At 42.0% G+C, this 26,889-nt stretch overlaps 1 protein-coding gene and 1 non-coding gene across 4 annotated transcripts in view; one reads left to right on the forward strand and one right to left on the reverse strand.

Annotated features, from left to right (window-relative positions):
• Window positions 1–969: 969 nt before the first annotated feature.
• Window positions 970–26,889, forward strand: part of LOC142804982 (peroxisomal ATPase PEX1-like) — a 92,778-nt gene continuing 66,858 nt past the window's right edge. Inside the window, exons 1-9 of one of the 3 annotated variants that reach the window (XM_075891155.1) lie at window positions 970–1,106; window positions 3,405–3,548; window positions 5,229–5,312; window positions 12,544–12,658; window positions 15,543–16,309; window positions 16,855–16,975; window positions 21,095–21,341; window positions 24,166–24,395; window positions 25,282–25,452. In XM_075891155.1, the coding sequence (XP_075747270.1) occupies window positions 1,098–1,106; window positions 3,405–3,548; window positions 5,229–5,312; window positions 12,544–12,658; window positions 15,543–16,309; window positions 16,855–16,975; window positions 21,095–21,341; window positions 24,166–24,395; window positions 25,282–25,452 (1,888 nt within the window). In that variant the 5' untranslated portion in view covers window positions 970–1,097. Of the gene's footprint in view, window positions 1,492–3,404; window positions 3,549–5,228; window positions 5,313–8,695; window positions 9,402–12,543; window positions 12,659–15,542; window positions 16,310–16,854; window positions 16,976–21,094; window positions 21,342–24,165; window positions 24,396–25,281; window positions 25,453–26,889 lie in introns of those variants that run through there. The other 2 variants (XM_075891153.1, XM_075891154.1) reach the window with 2 other exon arrangements.
• LOC142771533 (U4 spliceosomal RNA) lies at window positions 9,003–9,143 on the reverse strand. The gene has a single exon (XR_012885974.1). It is a non-coding gene; the product is annotated as a U4 spliceosomal RNA (small nuclear RNA).

Consider the following 26,889-nt stretch of genomic DNA (forward strand, 5'->3'; position numbering starts at 1 on the left):
ATGGTAATGAACTGCGCAGGAGTTGGGTGATCGTTAGCTCCACTGGCCTGTCTGACAATACCAAAGGAACGCTCCAAACAGGCTTGACTGAGACGGGAGGTCATCAAAAACCTAAACCCAACCATTTCAGTGAGGTACTTCAGTAGGTCCTTCGCAGAGTGGATCGTCACACGTAGACCTTCTGCCGTGCTCTTGCTTAAGAAGCCGAGCCCTCCTGCATGGGCCTCCCACTGGTCGAGAAACTCCAGCATGTTGTCAAGTGCGTTAGGTGACACACATCTAGCCGCGGGTCGATGGAGGCAGAACGCAAAACGCGCCCACGTGGAGCAACATGCCAATGTAAGTACAAGAACAACCGATCATCTGCATTAGTCTGGCTCTTTCCACTGCCCATCTGCTGCTCATGACCCGTGTGTCACACCGGGTCAGTGTGTTAACTTGTAGAAACCTCAACTTTTCTACATGCTTAAACATGTACGAATTCCATACGTACCTTGGGTCAAAATGTGTTTCGCAAACTGCAGAATTCTCTTGCAGTGGCTTGTCGGCCCTTGGTATGGCACGTGCCCACTTTACAAATTCATCCTCATGGGCAGGTGCACGAAAGAGAGACAGTCCTTCACCGCAGGACTTGTAGCCGGCGTCGCAACTTGGCACAATTCACCACCTCTGCGTTTTTTTTTTTTTCCGTCGACGGCATTCTTCAGAGCGGTTCAAAAATCGACAACCGCTGACATCATCTCCTTCAAGAAATCGGGAAGCGATAGAAAAAGCAGGCCGTACTTCGCGAACAGCGACAGCTAACTTGCGCTGCTCCGTCACCTACGAGACACGAGCAACACATGCTCACAGTCGGCACATGCCAACAGCGCCCCAGACTGACGCGCCAAATTTCCCCCCAGCGGCGAGAACGCGCAAAGGGGCTTCGCTAGGCAAGAGGCCGCCGCCGCAGTCATCACACCTCCCCATTCTAGCCACCCTACTACTGTGTTTTCGCAAGACGTGGTGCGTCGCTGTCGCCATGTCTTGCTTCAAGGAATGCCGTTTCAAACTTCTGATCGTACATCTATTTGAGACCATTGTTTACATGTGGTAGCATGCAGCATGTGAGTCGTAGCGAACTGCTGCAGAGAGCGCGAACTTTCTACCTTGGATGAGTTCTGAATCACCACGATGAATTGAGAAAATTTATTGTAGTTTATTGTAGTAATCCTGTTGTCTCAGGAGACAACGGTCTGGCAAGCATTAATGTGCGCCTGGATGAGCAGTGAGCGCGAAGTTTAGGTAGAGTTACTTCCTCGTATCCAGTGTAAAGTTCAGATAGCTGAACTGTGACATCGATTTTGTTACCTTGATTAGTGGTTTGAATAAGTAATATTCAAAGCTTAAAATATGGAGGCACTACTGGTGTCATCCCTTAGGTTTTCTCGCTTCTCTTCGTGCTTTATTCGCATTCCAAATGAGTGGGTTCGACAAGCGACGTCCTCCAATGTAAGTCATTTCACAAGCGTTGTGTTAATGTCGCATTTCGTTGTTGCCTCTGGCGTTTAATTTGCATTAAAATTTTGGAGAGCCTTAGAAACGAATCACAGCTGTTCAACGGTGTCTGAGACGCACCTCGACAAACACGACTCGACGATTATCTCGTGACGGCATGGCACTCGGTTATTGCTTTTTCTTAACACAGACTGTATAAAGCGTTACGTTTTAATAGCATTTATTCGAGTTTGAAAGGACAGTTATAATATCTTCTAGAAGTGAATTGACTATTGCTTTTAATTGAAAGCGACGAGGGTCCATCACGAGCCGATACGGTAAACTCAGTTTCATCAATCAGCTGCGGTAAGGATGTTAGAAATACAGCCCACGGTGGTTACAAAGGACCAGAACGGCAGAGTAATAACACAATTAGATGAATGACGAGTGTACCACTGTCATCACTTAACACCATGACATGAACGCACGACTTGTAGAACCAGTATGACATTCCGTGTCAGACATACGTTATCGTACTCACTCGTGCTCATCACTGAGTTAGGCGTACGCCCGTCTTCTTGCGCACTGTCACAAAAGCCGTGAATTGAATGTTTAGAGGAATGTTTATTAGCAATGAGAACCTTCCCCTTAATTTTGGCCATTAAGAGGTTTTCGCGTGCTTGTTGGGCTTCAGTATTCTTAACCTATATTCCTTACAACTTGCATGCCTTCTAATCCGCAACTGAGGAGTGCATTGGGAAAAAACAGGTTGCTGTGTAGTGCTGCTAGGCTATTGCATGTTGGTCAGGTACATGCTATTGTTTAAACCTCGTGGAAATTACTTTGAAGCAATTAACCAAAAATGTCCCTTTTATATATATTGAAATCTTTTCGTATTTATTATACTTTTACTTTTAGTGGCGAACATTTGCGGAGTCCCCTAAAAATTTCAGAAAATGATTTAACATTTGTTTCATTTCATAAAACTGTATTTTGCAATATGTCTGGGGCACTGTGTATTTTTTTCTTGCATCAACAAAAACATATGTGCTACCCAAGTTGGGCGAACACTAGTTAAAATGGTGCTTAAAACACCAAGCGCATGCCACAAGCCATACAACATATGTCACAAAACAGAGAATGGAGCTGAAAGAAAAAGTATAGTTCTGTCCAGGTCAATAACTTTAAAGGAGCATACACTGAGTCAAAAGGGGCTTTCTGGACCTCAAACTTAATTTTGGGGTGTGTAATTTGCTATGGTTCAAAACTATGTGTCACTTTTTCGTCGTAAGTCAAAGAGCTTTGCCGGTCATCCACCTTCACAGAGCGGAACATCTTTATGTTTTAGAAAAATTTTCAGCAAATTGCTATGAGTAAACAGCAATTGATAAAGGGTGTGGCATATACATTATCTTGTTTTGCCAATAAATGAAAAAAGTAGGTTGTTGGAATCGTGAGTATGTTGACCGATTTCTTTGTTGCTCACATTGTACAACCACAGTTGTGTAGGTCTATCATGCCATAGTTCGTTTCACCAACAATTTACTGTGTAATAAAGGCTTTCGGTTACGTCATAAAACCAGAAGAAATAATTTGGAATTTGCTTTAGACAAACTAGAAGCACTCGTTTATTCAGTTCTAATGACACTTTAGTGGTCTTCTCTTTCTCCAGTATTGCACTGTTTATTATTATTATTTTTTTCAAGCTAAAGATCAATTTATTATTGAAGAGTATAATTTTTCATGGTAGTCTGCTTTCGTGCATAGCATAAGAAAGTGATTTATGTTTGTATATGTATACAAAAGGTCATTGTAAAGAAAGTGCATTATGATGGGTTAGAAAACCTGTTATGTGCTGGAGTATTTGAACTTGCATTACTCAAAAAATTCATTGTGTAAGGGGGCTCATACTTTGAATTTGTTTTCAGGATGAAGTTGTCATCTATGAGTTGAATTCTGTTGAAACAGCATGCAAGGCCTTTGTTTCCTGGAACCACGAAACAACGCAGGGTGACTACATAGAAATAAATTCCCAGTTTGCTCAACTCTGTGGTTTTCGTGAAGGTGAAGAGGTGAGAACAGGGCAACGCTGCTGTTGATTGAAGATGTGATGCCCTTTTTTCAGTCCATATAAAGTTAGAACTGAAATTGCTGTTCAAAAAAATTTTTTTATCAGACAATAACATCATATTTTTTGTTTGCTCTTCTTTTCCATATTTTTCTTTATTTTATCAATAGGTCAGTCCCTTGAGCTTAGGTGTTGCTGTTGCTCCTGTGTGTTGTAACTAGGCTATCATTGCCATAGGCATGTGCGCGCGGGGGGGGGGGGGGGGGGGGGGTTGCAATGCTAACCCCACACATTGACAGGAGAGGGAGAAGATGCACTGTAAAGTTTGCCCCCCCCCCCCCCCCCCCTTGAAGGGGAACCCTGCGTTCGCTAATGACTATTGTTATTGTTGCGAGCCATAGTCTCACTGATGCGTCCTCGCTGACGTGTGTTGCCGAAACATCAAGGTTATGAAAATGATGCTGACAAGTTGAGAAATAAAAACAAACAAACAAACAGGTTTACTGGCACTATTTACAGCATAAGAGGTTAGGAGTTTTGAAAACCATGAGCGTGCTGGATGGACCGTTAAATCATGGTTCAGGGCAACGTCAAGCATTTTGCAGCGTCGTTGTAAGCCCTGTCGGGCTCCTCCTTTTTGATCAAAACACCGATCACACACACGACGCCACCCATTTTGGGACCAGCCTATAACACACGGTCTCTGAAAAGTCATCGAATCTCTTGACGCAATGCTCCTCCGGTCAGTTTTATTGAAAAGAGGGGAAGTGGGGTCCTTCACAAACAAGTTGGTGATTGGGTTGCTGCTGCTGTCTTTCCCTGAAAGGACAGCAAGTGAGTAGACACTTTAATCGCTTAGACTTGACCTGCGCGGTCGGTCTGCTTCGCCGACTCGCCAAACAAGCTATCAGGAGAAAATGCCCATAGGGCTCACGGACAGTTGAAGTTGTTACATTCTAATCCCTTTGTTGCTTCCCGCCGCTTGACGCTCATTTCGAGAGAAGGGCACTGAGGTTTCAAAACGTGGGAATGCCGCCTGGCTATGCTTCTCTTGGCCAGCATGGCACCCACGGACGAGAGTCACAACACTATCGATTGGCATACCATTTCGTTTTGTTTTGCATGCCATGTCTTTAGTGGCACTACCCATATATTACGTGCATGCAAGTCTTGCGCAGCATTATCTTATAAGGTGCCTGGGACATAATTTATTCTGCTCTCATCCTGCCGTATATCAATGCAGAATTTCAACAGGCCTTTCATTTTAAGTAGCAAAAAAAAAAGCAATACATTCATAGCATCAAGAAAATATTCAAAGCATATGTGGGGCTTTTATGTTTATATGCTTGCTTAACATAATGTATGCTAAAATGAGCTTTTTCTGTTTCATTGAAGCTAAGGATACATGAATTAATTGGGACATTATCTTCATTTGAGGTTACACAGCTATTGACCAACCCGTTAACTTTTGTAGAGGTGATGTTCATTCTAGAAGTTTAGTTCAAAGAGATCCTGTTTTAAAAATTTGCTTGTCATAGTTGTGTGCTGTTTTGTTACGAAATTTACAATAAGCTGAAAGGAAGTCCTTTGAAAAATCGACGGTAAATAATTCATAATAACGTATTATAGTGTAGAAAAACAGTTACACTTGAACCGACCTCTGCTCTTCTCTTCATTTGTACAGGTTACAGCTGAGAGAAGATGCAATGTTCATCCTGCAGAACAAGTGGCAATGCAAACATCGAGTCTTAGCGACTACGAAAAGCTTGTAAGCACAACTTTCTTGCTCTTTAACGCCAAAAACCTTTGTGTTTATAAAGCTCTTGGAAAAATAGATGTCATGAGAGCTGAACGAAGCTTAGTTCAACTTGCAGCTGAAATAAGTTATGCTGTAAAATTACTTGTGTTCTAGTGAAAACATATACTGTTGTTTTCTGTTTTCCTTTCTCTTGCACTGGCATGCTTGACCCTGCACAATATTGCTTGCTCTAATCCTGATATTGATAATTGTTTTTATTCTAATTATAATACTTACTTTTCAAGTAGTGTTCTGGGTCTTATTGAAAATCTGGCCACCAAAAAATTTGTCCAGCAGAAATGATAGATGAATTGGAGAACATAAATGAAAGCGTAATTTTCGGATAAAAAATTCTTGAATGTGAACAAGTCTAAAAAAGTGTGACAGAGTCTAAAGGATTTTATCTGTGAACCTAGAAAAATCATAGGCCAGTCCGTTTTTGTAACAACGTTATCGGTTACACCTATTGTTACATTGCTTACAGTCATTTGCACAATCCTCATTTTTGTAATGTTGCAACGTATCCTTTTGGAAAAGACAAGCCTTTTGTTATAGTTAGTACTCGCTCTGTATTGTTGTTTTTTATTCCAATCCTTGTATTTTTTATGTCGCACTGTTGCAATAGCCTTATGGGGTTGCAACAAGTAGAAATAAATAAAGTAATTGAGAAGCAGGAAACATTCTTGCTGAGTTTGGAAAATAGCCAGTTGCAGCTGGGCAATCTCTGAGTGAGTTGCAATCGAAAGGTTATCATATTAGAGGTTATGACCACTGTGTTTACCAAAATATGAGCTTTGCCTAAACACAATAGTGGCAGAGATCACATGGGTGGTGTATGTGCCCCATGTTCTTGATATAGATTCGTATTAATCTAATTATGGACACTAGTGTTTCTCTGGAACAAGCAGCTTACAGGTCATGGCAGTTTACCTTATGCATGGATTGAGTAGTAATAACAGTTAAAGGGACACTAAAGGCAAATATCAAGTTGACATTGATTGTTGTAATAGTGGTCCAGAAACCTCATAGAGGTAGTTTTGTGCCAAGAAAGTGCTTAATTTGAAATGAAATTATGTTTTAATGGTCCGCACCGTGCTAGCACACTTCAAACCACCCACGCTTGAAAATGGTTTTTCAGATGTCACTGTTAACGTGCCCAACGTTGCCCTCCTTTACTACAAGGCCGCCGACATCAGTAACAGCCGTGCGAAAGTAGCAGCAGCCACTGTAGCAACAACAATGGTGGTTCAACAATTTTCTGCAATCTCTGAGGCCATGATTCTATTTGCTGGTTCCACTGGGCCCAGCTAGATAGCACCACCTGTTCAGCCTAACCAGGCAAAAGCGGAACTTTTGAACCACTTGCACTATTCCCCATAGTAACGCCACGGGGTTCTTTCTTTTATAAATAAAACAGAAACCGACAAGCAGCTTTTTATTTGGTCTCTTGATGCATTAAAAGTTTTTTTAATATTAGCTAGTTTGATTACTAGTGATTAATTGCAGGAAAAAACTCTCATGTCATCGGGATCATTTTCAAAATGTCCCACTTGTGGCGTACATCATGTGATGCATTTAGCGCAATTTCTTGGTAAGTAAGGCGCTGCTGCTGATGATATTGCCGTTTTAGGCGTCATAAATTGAGCTTTTATTGGGACATAAATTGTCCTTTGCATTTAGTGTTCCTATAATGGGAGCTTTACGTCATTGGTCCATTGTTGCATTAGTGGAAGTCTATGTTAGTTTGGCTACTTGGTGCTCCTTAATGTCAGTGGAATGATGTGACAGTGTAGACAGTGGAGTGACAGAGGTGCATCAGGGTTGAATGAATCAGGTTTTAAACTCTAGTCCAAGTACTGGAGCTTGGAAAGAAAAGCAGAAATTGAGTTATATCGGGATGAAGTTAGTTGTCGGCCATTAAAGCATATGGTACTGCTTATGTCTATATGTCGTTCATGTAAGCATGATATATTTAAGGGGGCACACTGGTCTTAGACATTTTTTTGTTTATTTCTTCAGTGATCTTGATCAAACTGCACAGGACTATGCAGTTTTTTCTGCTGAATTCAAATATTTAATTAGTTTTCATGTAACTCATCTTGTTCCTGAGATAACCTATGTTCATCCTCTATTGTTTAAGGTCACCATACAAAAAAAATGCTAAATTAAAAGTGATATTTAGGATATGCCTACATATACAAACGACGATAGATTGAAAGTATGCAAGAGTTTTTTTGTTTTTAGGCCTTGGTTATTTTACAGCAAAATGAACTATCCATTTTCAAAAGCACTTGGAATTGTGTTACAATTTTGATGAGTAATTAATTAAAAAGGCTTTGGCTCTCAATTCTGCTCCCATACTTGCATTCTACACACACACAGGTTTCTATTGCAAAAAAGAATTATTGTTGTACCAGCCCCCTAGCTGCAGAGATATTAAGGCCTCTAAATTGAACTGTCAGAAATTTACTTTTTTTGAGAAAAATGAAAAAAAAAAGAAACTGAAAATACACAGCTTCTTCAAAAAGCAAGAATCATGGTGCGCATGTATTGCAATCTTCATAAAAGTGCTTATAAATTCGTAGCAGAGCTTCTAACACAGGTGCCGGCAAATTATTAAGAAGCTTCAAAGTCGGTTCCCCATTTTTCTTGCAGGTTTTGCGTGTTAACAACACCAAGAATCTGAACAGTAGAATGACATCACAAAAAATTACCACTTCCTGGTGTGTGAAAATTGGCAAAGAGATAATAAAGGCTTGCAGAAACCAAACATGTCAATTTTAAAAAATAAATTTTTTTGTCACTTTTTGGTCACAAAGACCAGTCTGCCCTCTTAAAGTAATTGATAATCGCATATAAAGTACTGATTGCCGTGTGTTCTACACGTTGGCCATGCACTTGGGGGCGACTTTTGCACATTGAATTAGGGACAATGTTACAGTGAATTAGGGACAACTGTTACAGTGACCAAGAGAAAGAAAGAAGAACGATGCATGCATACTTAGTGGTATCACTGGGGTAATGTCTTGGATCATGACTTCATTGGGATGCTGCTGTCATGGTCAAGAATTGAATCTGGAATGCTCACATTAGGAAATAAAAGAAAGCTAGAGATTTTTAGCTTCTCGACATGTACTGCCGACTGAGCGAGTTGGTGTGCAAGTAGCCTTATCTGAAAAAGAGCTTAATTTTTTGGCGCGTGTGCTGTGAAGTGCTGATATAGGATTGGTAATTTGATATCAGCTTAAAACTAGATTTTTTGTTAACTTGTGCAATGTCACACGTTTACCGTTTTGTCATGTGTGCGGCGTCACATGTGCAGCAAGGTGAGCTATATAACATGCTGTAGGGTCACATAATAAACAGAAGTTTGAAGTTAGTGCTCTTACTGTCGTCTGCTTTGCTTTCCTTCTTGAGCGTATAGTCTTTTCTTCACGCTCAAACTGAGCTGCGCTAAAGAAATACCATTTTATAGCTTCTCTTCCTTTCACTTCTTTACGCCTGAGGGCAAAAGACAAATTTGATGCCCGGTTTTCGTTCAGCACGTTACCACTTATAAGGGAACTTTCCATTATTTTCAAAAATTGCACTTCAGTTTGTGTTCCAGCTGTGTTCAAACGTGTTCTTTCGAAACCTTCTAAGTGTTTTGTTCATTCGTGCACTAGGTATAAAGTGTAGGTTATAATAGATTCTACCATATTGTTAAATGACTGCCAAATGTAATCTTTTTCTCTTTCAACTAGCAATAGTCGCCCCTCAGTTCACACTTCATTGGGTACAACACCGCCTCCTATCAAGGCTTACATGGAGGACGTGGTGGTGGACATGCTTAGAGGCGGGGGTAGACCTGCCATTGCAAGGAAGCGGCTCAGCTCTTCAGTGACATTAACAGCTGCCGATTCCGAGTCTGATGCCCCGTTAGATGACTCCGGTGCATTTATACCTACTGAGCATCGACGGCTAAAACGGAAGTCGGTGGCATCGTCCTCAAGGGAAGAGACCGTAATATACAACAGCACTGTGACTATAACCGTTGCTTATGTGCCCGTCAACGTCATGGTAAGCTTGAACGCTAGCTCCAAACAGAAGCTTCATGACTTTTTTTTCAAACTTGCCCCTGGTCTGATTCACGAAGTTCGAGTGAATCCCAGGAAAAATATCATTGCTGTAGACAACAAATGAGAAGATGGTACAAACCCTGCTCGATCTATTTCAGCTATGCAACATCAACGTGCAGGCTTTTGTTCCACAGTGCGCTAATGTAACATCTGGGTTTATATCGGATATAGACCTAAAACTGTCAGATGATGTTTTTAAAAGTATGATAGCTTGCACGCCACCGTACAGAGTCATCAACGCTCGAAGGCTTGGCTCTTCGAAGTGTGTAAAGATTCTTTTCGGGTGCGAAAAGCTACCTAGTCACATACAGGCCGGACTAGTTCGGTACCCGGTCCGACCTCTCATACCAAAGCCTCTACAATGCCGCAAACGTCTCAAGCTTGGACATGTACAGGGTTTCTGCACAAATGTTGTGGTCTGTGCAAAATGTGGCGCAAATCACAACAAAAAATTTTTTGACAATGTGACATCTTGCTGCCCTAACTGTGTTGGGGAACACTTGGCAACGGACAAAGAATGTCCCAAGCTAAAGAAAAAAATGGAAGGTCTTGAAAGAGAAAGCTAAAAAGATAGCATCACGAGAAAAGGCGCCTAGCCATAGCACCTGTCAAGTAGCTGGCAACGGCACAACTGAAGATGCACCTGTACGTCCGAAGAATGGAAGGTATGGTGCTGTTTCGTCTGGACGCCAGATTACAGGAGCTCACTTTCTTCCCTGATGTCATGAGTGGATTTCGTCGCCACCGTTCAGCTTTCGACAGCATGGCAGATCTTGTATCATCGCTTGAATCTGCTCGAGCAAACATACATTCAGTGTATGTTCTATTTCTTGACATACAGCAAGTGTTCGACTCGGTGCCACATAAGGCGATTATTTGGGCACTAATGAATGGAGGAATTTCAAGTCGTCTGTTACACTTTCTCCATGATTTTCTATCCGAGCGCAAAATGAAAGTGCGCATTGGAGAAGTAGAGAGTCAACCTCGCACTGTTAAATGTGGCGTCCTGCAAGGCAGCATTTTGTCACCGCTTCTCTTTAACAGCATACTTGCTAGACCTCCAGGCCAATTACTACAAGAATGTGACTTTCCTATAGGCATAGCGATTTATGCTGATGACATCACACTCTGGATTAGTGGTTCGTCACACCATGGTCCACTTCTTCGTGGTATGTTGCAGCAAGCTCTGAATGCAACTTCAGAATACTTGGTGGAAGTTGGCCTGCAGGTTTCACCTGCGAAGTCAGCTGCCATCGCTTATCATTCAAGGCAACGCGCTCGTCGAAGCCTTAGCAGGCTTTACCTCGGAGACACACCGATACAGTGGGTACACCAATCATCCATGATCGCCTTTCTTGACACCCTGCTGTTAAAACTGTAAGACAAAAATCGCTGTCCCTGTTCAAGTATGTAGCCGCCTTGACTGCTAGGGGTGATGGCATTGATCAGAAGACGGCACTGCAGGTTTATCAATCAGCTGTATTCTCTTGCGTGAAGTATGCCTTGCCAGTCTTGAATGTACCGCCTGCTTTAATGTCTCAGCTGGAACGGGATCATCGTGTTGCCCTTCGTGTTCTGTTTGGCTTACCTAATGAAGCACAATCCATCCCACCACTGACTGAAGCACACCAGTTGCCGCTAAAGCTGCAAGCTGATCAGAGCTACATCGTATTGAGCATACGAACAGAGCCCCAGATGGCAAGACACTCCTTAACAGGCTGGTATAGTGTCCACTTTCTTGGATGGGTAAAGTGGCGTCTTTGTTCAATGACATTACTGGCGATTCCGGTGATACTATAAAGTTGCCAGCAACGACAGAGCACAGCCCATGTGCATTCCCTACCCATCTGTCAATTTCAGGGATACGCAAAAAGTGTGACCAACGTGTTTCGGAACTATACCAATTAGCCCATTCACACTTATTTGAATACTTCGAAGACTATGCAAAAGTATTTACGGACGCCTCTGTACGCAGCGATGGCCTGAGCGCTTCTGCAGCGTTCTTCTGCCCTTCAACCAATATCAGACGGTTGTTTAAAATACCACACGCCTCATTGTCGGGGACGGCCGGGCTAGCGGTGATTGATGTCGTCCTTAAGTACGTCCAAGAAGGGTTACCAGCATCAAACGTTGTCATCTTCAGCGACTCCCGTGGTGCCCTTAGCATACTCACCAGCAAGGAGACCGACAGCCCTATTATAAGCAGCATCATGGAATCCATCAACAATATTCTGTCACGTGGGGTATGCCTAGCTGCACAGTTGGTATCTTCACACGTGGGCATTGCGGGCAATGAAGAAGCGGATCGCCTTGCTTCATCATGCAACCATGATGGCTGTGACTGTCTGGCAATTTCATGTACGATGGACAACGCTCGTCTGCTTATACGCCGACACTTCCTAAAGCAGCACCCAGACGAGCGTGTGGCGAATGGATTGTTCTCTGCCCATGTTCGTGGCCGTGGCTTGCCTCGTCGTTCCTGAGCGCTGTTGTACAAACTAAGAGTGGGTCTGTGCTGGTGCGTGAACGATTACAACATCAAGGGCGTGTGGACAGTCCATTGTGCGCAGCTTGTGGCTCTTGTGAAACACTTGGGCATCTCGTAGTGCGCTGTCCTACATTTGCTACGCAGTGGTCTTTGCTGATTAATAAGGAATAAAAATTCCTAGGACTTAAATGCGCGATCCTAGACGACTACCTCTTTTTGAGCGGTTGTGCTTCCCAACGGGACCACGCCCACCGAGCTCTCCTTACATTTATGAACCAAACGAACCTGGCCACCTGTTTATATAAGTCTTTTCTTATTTCTTATTTATTTATTTCACTCATACTTGTTGAACTCTTCGTCATTTTTTTCCTTCCTCATCTTCTTTCCTCTTCTTCCCTCTAAACTTTGTTTCCTCTGTTTCTTCCCTCCTCCCGAAAGAGTGAGCAGGCGTTGTGCCCCTCTAGGTGCCAGTTGCCAGCTTGCTCTCTTTCTTTTTTCTCTGTGTCCTTGTGTGTCTGTGTATGCAAACCAAATAAATAAATAAATAGATAAATAAATATTTCTCTTTCTCGCCTTACCTTCTTTTGCCATTCAGGTCGAATGCAGTAGTTTTCTTGAAAGTCATCTGATGAATCAAGTTCGAGCAATCTGGCCTGGCATGAAATTTCTTATGTGGACAACACCTTTATCCCCAATAGTACTTGATGTTGGTAAGCTGGTACTTTATTTTACCTCTTATTCAAATTGCATAGAGTTGCTTTACAAAAATGCACTGTAAAAAATTATCGACTGGAAACACTCTTTCAGCCATATGTTCAACCAGATTGATTAAGAAAAGCTTGAAATTGAACTAACAGACACACACACACGCACACTCGCATGCGCACACACACATACACACACATATATATATTGTTTACCTATATCGAGATGTGTTGATGAACATGTTGATACTATGGCACAAACCTGCAAAGCCATGAAGGTTTTCAATTATTTTGAGATTTCGAATACAAGTTGAACACGTTAGCACTGATAGGACCATTTTACCCCTTATTGTCTTACGGGGAATAATCAGTCGGGCCAAAGAAGGGAAAGAAAGCCTGCTTGCATTATTTGCTGAGTTATAAAACAGAGGCATTTGGGTGTTTGGAAAGCTTATCCTGCATAAACAGGCTGTGATAATCCTCTTCTAAGGGGAAACCACCATTTTGCTATTAGTAATGGACAAATATTGCTCTAAAACTACAGGTAGTACAGAACAAATGAGTGAGAAGGGAAGCTGCTTGTTTGGCAGCCTAGTGAACACAGTATTCATGAAATTTTTTAAATTAACATGTGTTAATTCACAACTCCTCTGCGAGTAAGGGGCCCTGCCTTTATAACAAAACTGATGTACATATCTTCTTGTGAATATTAAATGAATTGTATTGTTATGATCTCACATACGTGTTCTATATGATATGAAACAGGGACAGACAGTGTGGCCCAACTAAATATATCAGTGCCAATTGTGAGGCCAAATTATGAGTGTCTCAAGTAATGAGTCGATCTGTTACTGTGGGGATGTTGGCTACCACGTTTAAGCAATGCGGTATTTAATTGTAGGCTTGTGCAAATATTTTAAGGCTTCGAATATTCAAATGAATAGTACAGTATTTGAATTAATTTCGATTCGAATTTAAAATATTGAAAATTTTGAAGTATTTGCGATGAATGAATAGGTGTGCATTAGTTCGCATTCATACACTGCAGTGAAACCACCTGTAAAGGTGGTTTTGCTGCAGTGTAGGAATGCTAAACCGTGAAAGCACCTACCTAGGGAAATTCCGGTCTGCCATGAAGTCCCACTACAAATTTAAAGGGGCGTTGCAACACTTGTTGAGCCTGATCAGAAAACACTGACAATCAGTAGTCGAGGCTAACGAGATCACGTGAGCCAAATATTATAGCACAGCACACGGCCTGGAATCGACAGTAAAGTCTCAAAGTCAGCTAAAAATTGCTTTCTCTTCTCTCAACAAATGACGGATGAAGCTCGAAAATCAGTCAACACAAGCCATTGTATCAGCCATTGGCAGATTTCAGCACGGCACACTCGGTCGTTACTGGGGCCACCGCGGGAGGCCGCGACTTGTCCACGCGTATGTGCGCGATCGCACTGAAAATCCGCTTGTTTGAAGAAAAAAAATAAGAGAGAAAAAGCTTCAAAGGTCATGAGGCACGGGTGATGTATTTTCTTTTTCTATGCCATTCTTCCCTGCTTAGATTTCAGCGCTTTCGTTGGGACATGACAAGAGAAAATGGAATTGAAGCGTGCAACAAATCTTTGCAACTCTGCTCGTACTTGACATATAGTAAAAATTTTTGTGGTGGCGCGTTCGTGAGTCAATAAGCTTCTTTCGTGAAGAAATTTCGTGGTTACTTGAAAAAGTATTGCAGGGCCCAGGTATCTGAATATATTACGTTCAAATTGATTAATCATTTTTTAAACCTAAAAGCTTATTATGACAGCTTATATTCTAAGTATAATAAATTTTTAAGTGTTATGTATTTTACAGGTTATCACTTGCATCCTACTAAAAGTCAAATCCTCCTACTACTCAAAGTTGTTTTCGACTTCCTCTGAATGAAAAAAAAAAAAGGCATTTGCATAGAGGCCTTATTTCAATTTAAAAAAATATATTGTGCAGGTTAGTTAGGTTATGATAAATTTGCCAATTTTCTTTATATTTTATATATAGTATTCATATTCGATTAGAAATTATTCAACCAAAATTACTATTTGCTTCGAATTTTCTTCGAACCTAAATTTCATTGTTTGCACAAGCCTATCTTATTGTTTCAAGCACCCTTAAATCATTTCTGATAATATTGCAACTTTTTAAGTACGCGCACGCATCGAGTTCAGAATGGTGCCATGATCAACAGTACCAAATGAAGCAGTGCTACGAGCCGCAGGCTCGTAACAAATTCTTCAAAACAATTCCTTATCCCCTCCAGGCTTTTCAACATACCCAGCAGTGGCTGGAACGTCACCATTTGGGTCCAGTTATGTGATTCATGAAAAGAACCCATCTGTCTTCTCGTAGGTACGAGCGCTCGCTGATATTTATCCTCGCGTGGCAAAGGAGGAGCACTCATCCAGGAGGAGAGAAAAGTCAGTGAACATAGCATCTAGAAGGAAGGAGTGAAATGAGCCAAGGTCGTTTTTAGATCAGCAAATGCATGTAGCTCCGCTTTTACAGCGCCATATTGAATAGTCCATTTGGCTATGAGCACAACTTCAACACTGCGATTAAATTTCGACCTTTGGGCAGTTTAGGGGCCCTTCAAAACAGACACTGAATTCTTGTTTTTTTTTTTTTTGCTAGGATGTGTAACTGCTGTGTTTACAATTGTTTTCTATGGCTGAGGATTGAGAATTCAATCATGTGACTGTCTTTTACGGTTTTCATCTATGGAAAAAATTTTTTGTGTGTCCAGCTCCTTCAAAAAATTTTATTGATCTTTTCCTGCATAATTACTGGTATGTGTAACTTTGTTCGTTTGGCTTTACTATAACAAACATAATAAAATTCTACCCTTCTTTTTCAGTATCTGCTGTGCCGGATTGTAAACCTGTTCTCCTCGTCAGAAACACAGTTGTGTCCGTAGTCCCAAGCTCCGAATCTCAAACAGGGCTTCCAAGTGAATCTTCGACACCTAGAGCTATGATCGAAAACAACAGCCTGCGCTCCTTAGCATCCGTAGTTGGCTCTTTCCCCTCGTGGGTCTGGTCTTCGGTTTTGTCGAACCCAGCAGCAAGACGTTTGCATTCACCTCTGCCTCCAGAACAATCCGTCGAATCTACACTCACCTGGCACGTCGACGTGTGCTTCACTGCTAGGGTGATCCCGCGCAAGTTCTTCAAGATAGAGCCGCTACCGGCGCACAACGTTGAAAAGCTGTTGCGCGAACATCCTACCACGATTTTTGTGTCAAGATCGCAGCTTCACCCGTGTGATCTGGGCAGCGATGCCCAGCTGGCCTTGACTTTCATTGCCGACATTTCGAAGATCGCCTCGCCTCAGGAGAAGCTGGCTAAAGCCTCTTTGGACTCAAAGGGTGAATCAAGTGCTTCACAACAGACAACTCAAGTCATGTTGCCCGACCGTGAAACTTGCGTTGTGAGAGTGTTCGCAGTTCCTACTGTGTGGACGGATTTTAACTTGTTACATGGCTCTGACATGGCCCTTGTTCCTGACGCCCTGCGACGGCAGCTGGGTCTTGACTATGCTAGTAAATTGAAGATCAGGTCACTCTCTGCCTCTGAACAACAGGTTGCATTGAGGTCAATCACTCTCCACCCATTAGGCAATACGGTAAGTGAGATCCCCTCTGTTTTCGTAGCTGGTGTGCTTATTTCATTCCGGTGTTCTCTTTTTTTTTGTTATTGGTATGTGGTAGTTACGAACCAGTGTATTGCTTTGAAGCCCCATAGGTGCACTGCTATCTAGTTTTGTTCATTAACATTGTGCTGCACATTGCCATGGTAGTGGATTTTGAATCTGTTTGTCACTGTGCTGCTTTCTGCCAATTCTGTGCTGATTCTCAAATGAGTGTGAAACAATATTTCATTATTTGAACAACTTGCTTCCACTTCAGTGGTAACTTACAATTTTTTCGTAGATATATTTTCTTGATTTAATTCGTTGTTTTACGTATGCATCTGGAACATTGTTAGTTGTCATACATTGGTGAGAGAACTTTGAGCATGAGGGCCAAATGTTTGCTATGTGCAGAGCATGTCTTGTGCTTAGTGCTTCTCAAAATTATTTTAATGGACGAGATAAAAAGTATCATCATTATTAGCAGTGAGTTACCTTGTTTCACTAGGTGGAGCACTTTATTTTTGCTTTTTTTTTAGACATTTACGGAACGAAATATTGCCAGTACCTTCCACTCATGGTGTAGAGGCATTTCAGCTTCTGGATATCCAGTAGTGCTTTCATCCGGCGGTCTTTTGAAGCTGAAATCTGGTGAATCTGGTGAGTGTTAATAGCAGACATGAAGTTGGGGGGGTGATATCTGTACCTGTCTGGGTGTTCAAAATGGACAACAATATTGGAGAATTTCACTATAGTATATGGAGTTAATGCATAACAGACATTGCTAGTGGGTAGTGGCTGTGTAAAATTGCAATATTGTTAACATGAGTCTTTTAGTATTGTATAAGAAATCCCTTTTGGTAAATCTGTTCCAACCAGCACGGACAACCATCATGGACAAAAATAGGTATGCTTCTTGATCACCAGCTTTATTTCCAGTGACGACATTAAGTGTTGGACATAATGTGAAAAAGACTTGTGGATAAAAACATCCCTGTTCATCTACACTGTCACTTCTAATGCTGTTAAACAGCTCAGTGGTAGAGCATCGGACAAGCTATTGAAAGGTCGCAGGTTCGGATTCTGCCAGTAGCAAGTTATCTTTTCGTCCACTTTTCTTTTTTCACATTTACGTTACAATTACTTCTATTAGTATCCCCTATACAGCTCTTGGCATCATTGTCTGTTAGTTGTCATTAATATTGTGTCTAACAAAAAAAAACGAGCCCTTAAGTGTACACTTCTTTCCTTCATCCATAGTAAGGGTCTCAATCTGGCAGATTTTGATGCCTTCAGGTAGTATGCCACGGTTTATTGGTCAGCTGTCGGCTCAAATTAGGACCACGGGCTATGTGATGCCATCAAGCGAAAAGAGTGTTCCCCACTCGCTACAATGGTAACAGGGGGCACTTACTGGCGCCCCCACGTTTAATCATAGATACTCTATAAAGTTGGCTGAAGAATAGCCTCTATGGTAGCTCATTTGGTGAGCATCGGACACGTTATTCGAAGGTCGCGAGCTCGGTTCATGCCCACAGCAAGTTTTCTTTTTTCACATTTACATTACATTTGCTTTTAATAACATCTCCTATACTTCTCTTGGTATTATTGTCTGTTATTTCTCATTAATATTATGTCCAACAAAGAAAACAAGCCCTTAAATGCACACTTCTTTTCTTCTAATAGTGTCAGGCATTTATCGGTGAATTCCTATGCAATGTTCAAGTTAATATTTTTTAATTTGCCTCTGACATATGCAGGACTTGAACAATTTTGAGCAGGGATCAGTTTTTCTTTTTCGCAAACCAGTAGATGTAGACAAGAGGGAGCAGATTGCTTTTTATCGCGGAATTTGTACCGTAAGCTGTCTTAATATGTAAAAGCTTGCAGTCGAATGCAAGTGTTGACAGTAATAAATGGGCCTTGCCACACCGTTTCAACTTCTGAATGTTGCATCGCAACAACTTCCTTGTGTTGTCCCCATGTGAACGCACAAAGAGAGTGAAAAATTGGAGGGTGCTTGAGATTCTCTTTCAAGTGTAGGTCGCGGTAGCCTAATTGCAACTTGTGCGCATCGCTTTCTGAACTGCTAGCCTGCTTCAGTTCTCGGTGTGTCTCTGAACTGTGCCGCAAAGAAGAAAACGACTGTGCGTGTAACATTCACCATTTCAAGTATAGTTGAATGCCTATTGGAAGCGCAGTTGTTAAGTGTCCACTTCGCTATGATTCCGTTTGTGATGCAGCAAAGGGCCCACTCTGCGTCCGTAGGGCAACACGCAAACCCACGCAGCTGTTCACTTTGTTGGTGGTTTAACTGCTGATGATGATTAAATATGTCAGCACATTGTAATGGGTGGGCCTTTAAACCCACTCATTTCTCAATTCACATGATTTTCCAGTTGGCACGACTCTCCGGTTCTGCCACGCAATATACGATTTGTTAAGGAGACTCCTTCTAATATGTGACATTCATATAGTGTTTTTTGTCAAAGCAGTTTTCGCTAATCTCTGTAATAGAACACCTGCTTGCCTCGTAGATGGCCTGGGTGTGATCTTTGAACTTGAACTCAGAAACTGGCATTATCTATTTTATTTGCATCTTTATTGAGTTTTCTGTCACAGACGAGATGATTTTTCGCTCCCAACCAACGACACTCACGCTGACGCTGGATTTCCGTGAAATGAGCTCTTTAATGCTATCTTGTTAAATTGATTAATGCAAGCGAGAAGTGTTCAACTTGCAAATTCGAATGACGTAGGCAGGAAAAGAAAAAGAGAAAAAGGAGGAAGCTGCATTCTTTCATATTTCACTCACCCTGTGAGGACTTCGCAGGAGACTCAAAAATCATGCAGAAAAGCTAGATTGATATGCATTCATTCAAATTACAATTGAAATGTCATGTGCAGTCAGGTATGCTGTAAGTGCTTATCAATAGTTAACTAACGGTGCTCAATGCAAACACAGGTTCATAACTTGCTAAAACTTGTTGTTGGGCTAGTTAGTAACTTATCATATTGTAGGTAATTTAGCGCAATTTGGTAATCTCTCGAGACCCATTTGCACACGCTTCTACTCTAGAAACGCACACCACACACAGCACTTGATGCACAGTGGTGTGTGTGGTGTGTGTTTCTTGAATGGAAGTGCATGTAATGCAGGAGTGTTTCGAGTGAAGCGGTGTGTATGGTGCGTGTTTCTTGAGTAGAAGTGTGTGTGAATGTGTGAGTCTTTTTAAGGATTACCAAGTTGCCCTAAATTACTTTCAGTAAGACAGGTTCATAATGCAGAGTGCGCTAAGTGTTGAGGGGGCCTGCTACACTTTTTTCAGTTATGGTCAGAAATTGCTGCCTGTTGGTAGTGCCTGGGAACATGTTAGCCAAACGTTATAGCACAGCACGGGGCCTATAATTTATGATTATCGAAATTGCCTTGAAATAATTTTTTCATCTCTTGACAAATGATGATATCGATTAAAAGTCTATGGCCATAGTTTGATTTCGATCATTGCGAGCTTTGTAATTACCATGGCCCTTTTGTGGTGCTTGCAATCACACTGAAAAGAGGCTAGTAAAAGTCACAGCTTTGCCGCAAATGCGAAGCAATGAATGTGATAGCAACAAATTGGGAGGTCACGCCAAGAATGGCAAGCAGATCGAAACGTGCCTCGCGTTTCTCACGCACAAGTGACGACCGAGGCGTACTCACAGGTACAGATGAATAAGAATTAACATCTCAGTTGTTACTTCGCTGTGTCTGAAAAGCGTGACCTTTTTGCAAAAGGAGACTGTGCAACGAGTGCAGCGACCTTTGTGCACCCGGTAACTACAACAGAATCGTTCCGGTGAGATCCCAAGACGTACGATCCTCCCCGCCTCGAGATAAGAGTGCGCGTGAGCCTCCACCTCCTTCTCTCCACGGTGCAAAGTACATGTGGGAGATTAGAGAGCGTGCAGTCACGTCATGATGATCTAGCGATGCGCTCTCATTGCGCCATCTCGCTGGTAGGGCTGAAAACACGACAGTTCCCCTGAGATGGCTATCGGCAGCGGTAAGTGGTAGATATAAATAGCTTGCCGTTTGAACATGGAAGGAGCTGCTCCTTCATGGCTCAGTGGCTAACGCCTCGCACTCATAATTCAGAGGTCGGAGGTTCGATCCCGCGCGCCGGAGTCTTTTTCTAGATTATTTTTCTTTCTTGTGTTTTCATATATATATATAGATACATATACAGATACGGTGAGTGACGGTGACGCCGGTGGCAAAATCTTGCCGAAAGTGTCCATATAATTGCTGTCGCAGTAAAAAAGGAAAAAAAGAAAAGAAAAAGTGCTCAAGGTCATATTGCGTGCTGATGAATTAACATAGCTTCTTCCCCTTGTCTCCTCCCTCATTGTGCATATCTTTCAGAGCCCTTGCTGGCACAAAAGGAGAGAGAAAGGAATTACAGCATGTGGCAAAGACCTGTTACTCCACTAGAGATTGATGGGTTCTAAAAATTGTTGCAGCAGTCAACTTGTGAGGCAGTAAACTCCTTTGATTGAACTATTTGCTGATTACTTGGAAATGTGTTGCAGGGCTGCTTTATGCCATAGAGTATTACATGGCTCAGGGGCACTGAACTAATGCACTGTTAACCGACTGTAACAAGGAATTGAGTGCAGGGACACAAGCAAAACCTGTCGATTTGTGAATTATGATGTTGAAGTGCCTAAAGCACTGTGCTCGGGCAAAGCTGTGTATGTGTGACTTTTGCTGTTTGTTCTTTTTTTTTTTTGCAGGGGCACACACAGACTTTCTGATAAAGCTTTCTCATCAAAACAGTGAGGCGCAAGATGCGGCAAATGGTAATCAAAGTAGTGATAGTGATATGAAATACTGCTTACTTAGAGATTCAGCATTGGTGAATGTTCACCTTGGGAAGGCTGTCAGAGCCCAACGCTCTAAAAAGTGCACATTGGAGCTCCCTGTGTCAAATACCAGCCTTCTCAATCCGGACCTTCAGGCTCCTAGGCTTGAAGAACTCGGGTGAGTAAACTCCCACTGGAATGTGGGCTCTACTAAACTAACTCCATAAACTGGTTAATTTAACGTGCTGAACATTCCCGTGCAAGTGCTTAATGCTTAGTTATACTTGCGGTTGTAGGGGAACTAAGCAGGCTTCCAAGTTCTAAAAACCGACATTGCTTTTGAAGTGCCCATTTTGAAATTCCGGTGACCAAAATTTGTCACCTCATTATGATACAGTAGACTCCTGTGAAGGACCAGGAAGATATATTTAGTTTAACAGGAGTTTTGTTTATTGAGAGATAAACAGGGGTACAAAATTCAAGTACAAAACCAATCATATTAGAGGCAGCTGTTCTATTTAAGCAGCAGTTGTGTTTAAAAGAGCTTTGTTTAATTAGAATTTACTGTACTAGCATCACTGAAATTGAGAATCAAAATCACATCTATGCGCTGCCCATTTGGACTTGCAGAGTCAGCCAGCGAAGATGGTGGAAGGAGGAAGCTAGAGCTAAGAGAAACAGTGAAAATACGGGGCTTCTGTGTGGCCGTGCTGGCGTTTCCTGCTAGTTTTGGTCTTTAGTTACATTGCATTCATGGTAATTTAAAGCGTACGCTTATAAGAACTGTTGCTGCATAGATAATTCCTTTTGAAGGATTTGTTAGTGTTAGCATGTCACCCTTTTGCGTTGTTTACCGCTGTACAAGCATCAGCAGTTGTGATGTCGTTCTCTTTTAAAACTTTCCTTAGCAGAAAGAGCTGAACCCATATCTGGACTGTTGCAATGCAAAGAAGCAATTCAAGTCTTAGAGAATAACTTATTTTTTCCTGAAAGTTTTCAGGATTGGCTGCATCAGAACTGGGAATCCTATGAAAAATTTGTGTAACTGTGTATGACAACACGGATGTGCAACAAAACACCGCGAAGGATTGACCCCATAAATGCTAATGCTTTAAATGTTTACAATACCATATTGGCTCATTTTCTTATGGCATGAAAGGTTTCAGTATTTTGTCTTAAATGCAACATTGACAGTGAAAAAAGTATATCAAGTCATAATTGTACATCAGTTAATATAAATGTTAATTCATTGGCATCCACGGCCGGCATTTCGCGGGCCTGGTTGGTGAGGCCAAAAGCGCATTGTCTGGCAAATCGCCGGCCGCCTAGAAAATCTTTATTTTTGACATTGTTTCATAGATGGCAGCACAGTATTTTGTGTTTCCCTTTCCTTTGTTTATTATCCGCTCAATGAAGATGCTTGTCTATGTATTTCGAGTTCTTTGTTTAGCAGCTAAGGGTGGACTCTCCCGGCTTTTTCAAAACATATCGTGGCAGAATAAACAAGGTAGAAACCCGCCTGTCATTGCCTCACCAATGCGCCTACATTTTTCATGGCAAGAAAAATGAGCCAAATGGGCCCCTTATTCTTTCCACATGCTGCCGAACAAAGTCGAGTAGAATCCATCAAGACTGCTTAGTTTTTAAGGCACAGGGCTAAAAGTTCGAGAGCTCATAGGAGTGTGGAAAATGATAAATTGCTCACCACATGACTTTGTGTTGTAATCGTTTAAACGATACTGAAGCACCTGATACAGTGAAGCATTGTTAAGCAAAAAACACAAAATTTTTATTCTATGATGTTTGTCGGAGATTTTATTGTGGCTTAGGTGCACTGACCCATGCCACTGGTGAAGGCGAAAATTTTCTGGTGGAAGTTACCTGAAATTCAAACGTCAAAACACTTGCGCACTTTGCCCAGACTTTGTCAGCTTAGATCATATGCTCTGGCGGCGCCCTGCGTTATGGGTTGAAAACGTTACATCGTCAAAGTGGGATGCTGCGCTGTGCAGTACGGAATCAAAGGCGCAGCTATGGGCATTCCAACCGACCCACGACGTGGCGGACAGGTTAGGCCTATTTGTACTGACGTGGGAGCAGCCCACTACGTGCTAGTTCACGCCTCGATAGACCTAAATAAAGTTTTTTTTTCATACCATACCATACCAGGCTGGAACAGCCGCAAAAAGTGTAGAAGCCAATGGGTTAATATTTATAGTAGTATATGCACATATGTTGACATAAGATATGAAAAATTACCCTAATCTCTGCTTGTCAAAAGTATCCGTGACAAGGTGAGCTTTTCCTCAATCGGTTTTTTCTTTTGTTCAGTACATGATGAAGGTCTTCAAAGATCTCTAGTTTACCCATTCTTTTGTGAGCCGGCTCTATTTTTTTTCTGCAAGCCCCTTCATAATTTTGCCAGTCCACCTAGCTCTCTGCTGCCCTCGGCCGAGTTTCCCATTCCTTGGCTTCTGTGACCCCCAGTTGTCTGTCCAGTGTACTGTGTGGAATGCCCACATTCATATTTTTTCACTTAGTGTTATCTAGAACATAAACTTCCTGTGTCATGAGGTTACACCTACCATTTTTTTTTCGTTCCATTGTACACAGCATTCTCCTTAACTTTTTCGTAGACTATGTAAGGATTCAAGCTACTAGCTATTGTAAAACCCACGGCTATTAACTTTTCTGAAAGAGGTCAATGCAGACGTGGCTTCTAGAGTTTTTCTCCAGTTTCTTTGTTATGCTCCATGTTTCGTCCTTGTATGCTCGATCTGGTAATATGTAATAGTTTTATACTTTCTGCTTTAGGAGAGGGAACAGTGTCTTTTTGGCTATGATTTGGGAATATCTGCTGTATATCTGTCGTAAGTGCCTATGATGAGATGTACTCATCATAAGCCAGAAGATGACCAGTGTGTGTCTTGAGCTGTGATAATCAGGAACATTCAATTTTTAGAGTGCCCGTCACTCTTTTCATTTTTTTTTACCTTTGACAGTGGTGTGAAGGAGCTCTGTGAGAAGGGCTTGGCCTGGCTGAAGTTGCTGACGGCAGCACAACCCACTGCAGTACAATTGTGTGGCCAACAGCAACTAGTGGGAGATGTGCTGCTAATTACAGGCCAGCGCGGAAGTGGCAAGACAACACTTGCTAAGTCACTTGCCCTGTGTATGCTTCAGTCCTCTCCATTCGCCCACGTTGAAATCATCGAATGCAGTTCACTGAGAGGTAAGCACTTATAGAGGATTTCAGATCTTAACAATTTCTGTCATTGGATCTGTAGCACTTAAATATTTTTTATGCCTGTGTCCGTGGTTGTCGGCAGGATTTTTCCTTGGGGAGGGGGGTTGCAAAACAGTGGTGCATCGCGGGGTTCGGGAAGGGGAAGAGCACTTGTGTAGCTTCGAGGAGGGCAAGTGCCCCTTTTGCACCCCCCTGTCATTGCTACACAGACCACACAGGTGTGTCACACAGGCTCTTATGAAAGGCCATCCAGTCAACCGCCATCAGAACACCACAACTCGACCGACTCAAGGGAGTTCTCACACTTCTACACTCAGATTTAATGCGTTTTTTGGTCTTGGTTGGCCTAATTGTCAGCAAAATTCAGTTTGAGCAATTTGGCCATGCAATGAGTGATAGACTCTGCAGCAGTAATGAATGACAGCTCGGCAATGTAATGTGCTTTTCACTCCGTGTAGGTGACTGTTTCTCCTGCTTTGTAAAATGTATCTGCCTTAGTTTTTGTATCCTTTTCACCTTGGTAGATACCCTTGGTTTCAGTGAAATACTTCCAATTACCAACTGATGTCACCTTATATCGGTACACCCAAACATAGATATAACGAATTTGGTTATAAAGAATTATTGGTTATAACAAAGTAAGTTACTAAAAGCTTTGCCATAGATACAGTGTTACATATTGTTTATAATAAATTTTTGGATATAACGAAGTATTTTTCTGGCTGATGCGACTTTGGTATAGTGAGGTTTGAATGTGTTCACCAAACCGCCGAAAAAACCCAATCTTAGTGAGTGTTCGGTAGTGAACGTGGTACGGTTGGCTACTTGACTGGATGTAGGCACAAATTTTGGTCCCTCTGTTCTTGTGCAGGAAAGCGTCCTGAAAAGATTGCCAAGACATGGGAGCACCTGGTATCAGAGTGCTGCTTCAGAGAACCTGCGGTGCTGGTTTTTGATGACTTGGATACGCTAGCTGGTGCTGTAGCCGGACCCGAACAAGAGAAGAGCCCTGATGCCCTTTACTTCAACAAGATAGCTGATGGTGAGTCTTTCACATATGCATGGACACCTGATGCACAAATTCTCTGAAAGATGAACAAAACCTCAGGAATATAAAAGCAATTTTTAATTTTATAGAGCTTGCATGTGAAAACTTATATACAGTCAAATCCCGCTACAACAAAATTGATGGTACGCTCGAAAAAATTTGTTGTCGCAGATTTTCGTTGTGGTGAAGTTTCATGCATACACCACGAAAGTTGGAAAGAACTGATCATCATGAATCGTTCATTGGTCCCGGCAAGTGCATGCATTATCTTTTACATCGAACTTCTCCGCACACTGAATGAGTGTATTTTTTCACGTATAACATACACAAAATGTGCAGTAAATTTGGAGCTTAAATTGTGGTGTAAATCATATGCGAATATCAGTACACAAGTTGGCTTCACGGCATGGCATTATGGTAATGCAAAAAGGCAGCTTAGCATCAATACATGAGGCTCCTAAAGTTTTTTTGGCAAAACGTCGCGAAAATGGACCAGCCGAGTGATTGAATGGCAGGAGTCAGGCAAAAATCTGGTAGAGAAGTCGACGGGTCTACAAACAAACATACCACTTCCAATGATTGGCGGTGTTGATGCCATTTGAAGCAAGAAGAGGCCATGAAGTAGACTGTTCGTGCTAACCGTGCCGACGGCTGTACGCTTTTTCACATCACACCGGACTACAGCAGCGAAAAAGACTTAAGGAGCGCTTTGCATGCGATAGATGAAGGCCTGAAAATTTTAGAACCGCTGTTTTTGTTGTTATTTTCATATTAGTCAGATGGTGGGGGTATTTTTCGGGAAAGTTACGGTTGTGCACACAATCCAAAAGTTGGCAGCTGTGCGGGTGCACGAAAATCGTGGATGTTGACGTTGTCAGACCTAGCTCCTTGCCCAAGACCGTCAGTTTCCTCGCTCAGGCCTCATCAACCTTTGATAGGATCCCTGATGGGCGAAGTCATGGCTTGGATCACTGTGTAAACACAGCAGCACAACGAATGCAGCACGCCTCAATACATTAGAAAAAAAATGCATATGTAACACATTTTTGTGGAGGTCCTGCCGATCTAACAGCAATGTGCGGCAGACTCGCAGGCTTCCACTGTACGCTTCAGCCTGCGACACCTTCGTACATTTCAATTTTTTTGTAGGCCGGTCGACCTGTGCGGGATTGCACGTGTAGTGATGTTTGAGTCTGACCGGCGTGCTCATTTAAACAAGCATTTAAATAAAGCAAGGGCAATGCCAAGAGCTAACAAAAAACACCAAGAGGAAACAAAAAAAATGCGAAATGAAAAAGAACACTAGAACAAAACAAATTATGCTCTAAAAGAACACTACAAGTAAACACAACATAGAATGTTAATAAAATAACGACATGATGGAAACTAAAATAAGCACAAAGAAGAGTTTCAAAAAGATCGTGCTCACAC

This window comes from Rhipicephalus microplus, chromosome 1 (assembly GCF_043290135.1).
Source record: "Rhipicephalus microplus isolate Deutch F79 chromosome 1, USDA_Rmic, whole genome shotgun sequence".
NCBI classification, from domain to species: Eukaryota; Metazoa; Arthropoda; class Arachnida; order Ixodida; family Ixodidae; genus Rhipicephalus; species Rhipicephalus microplus.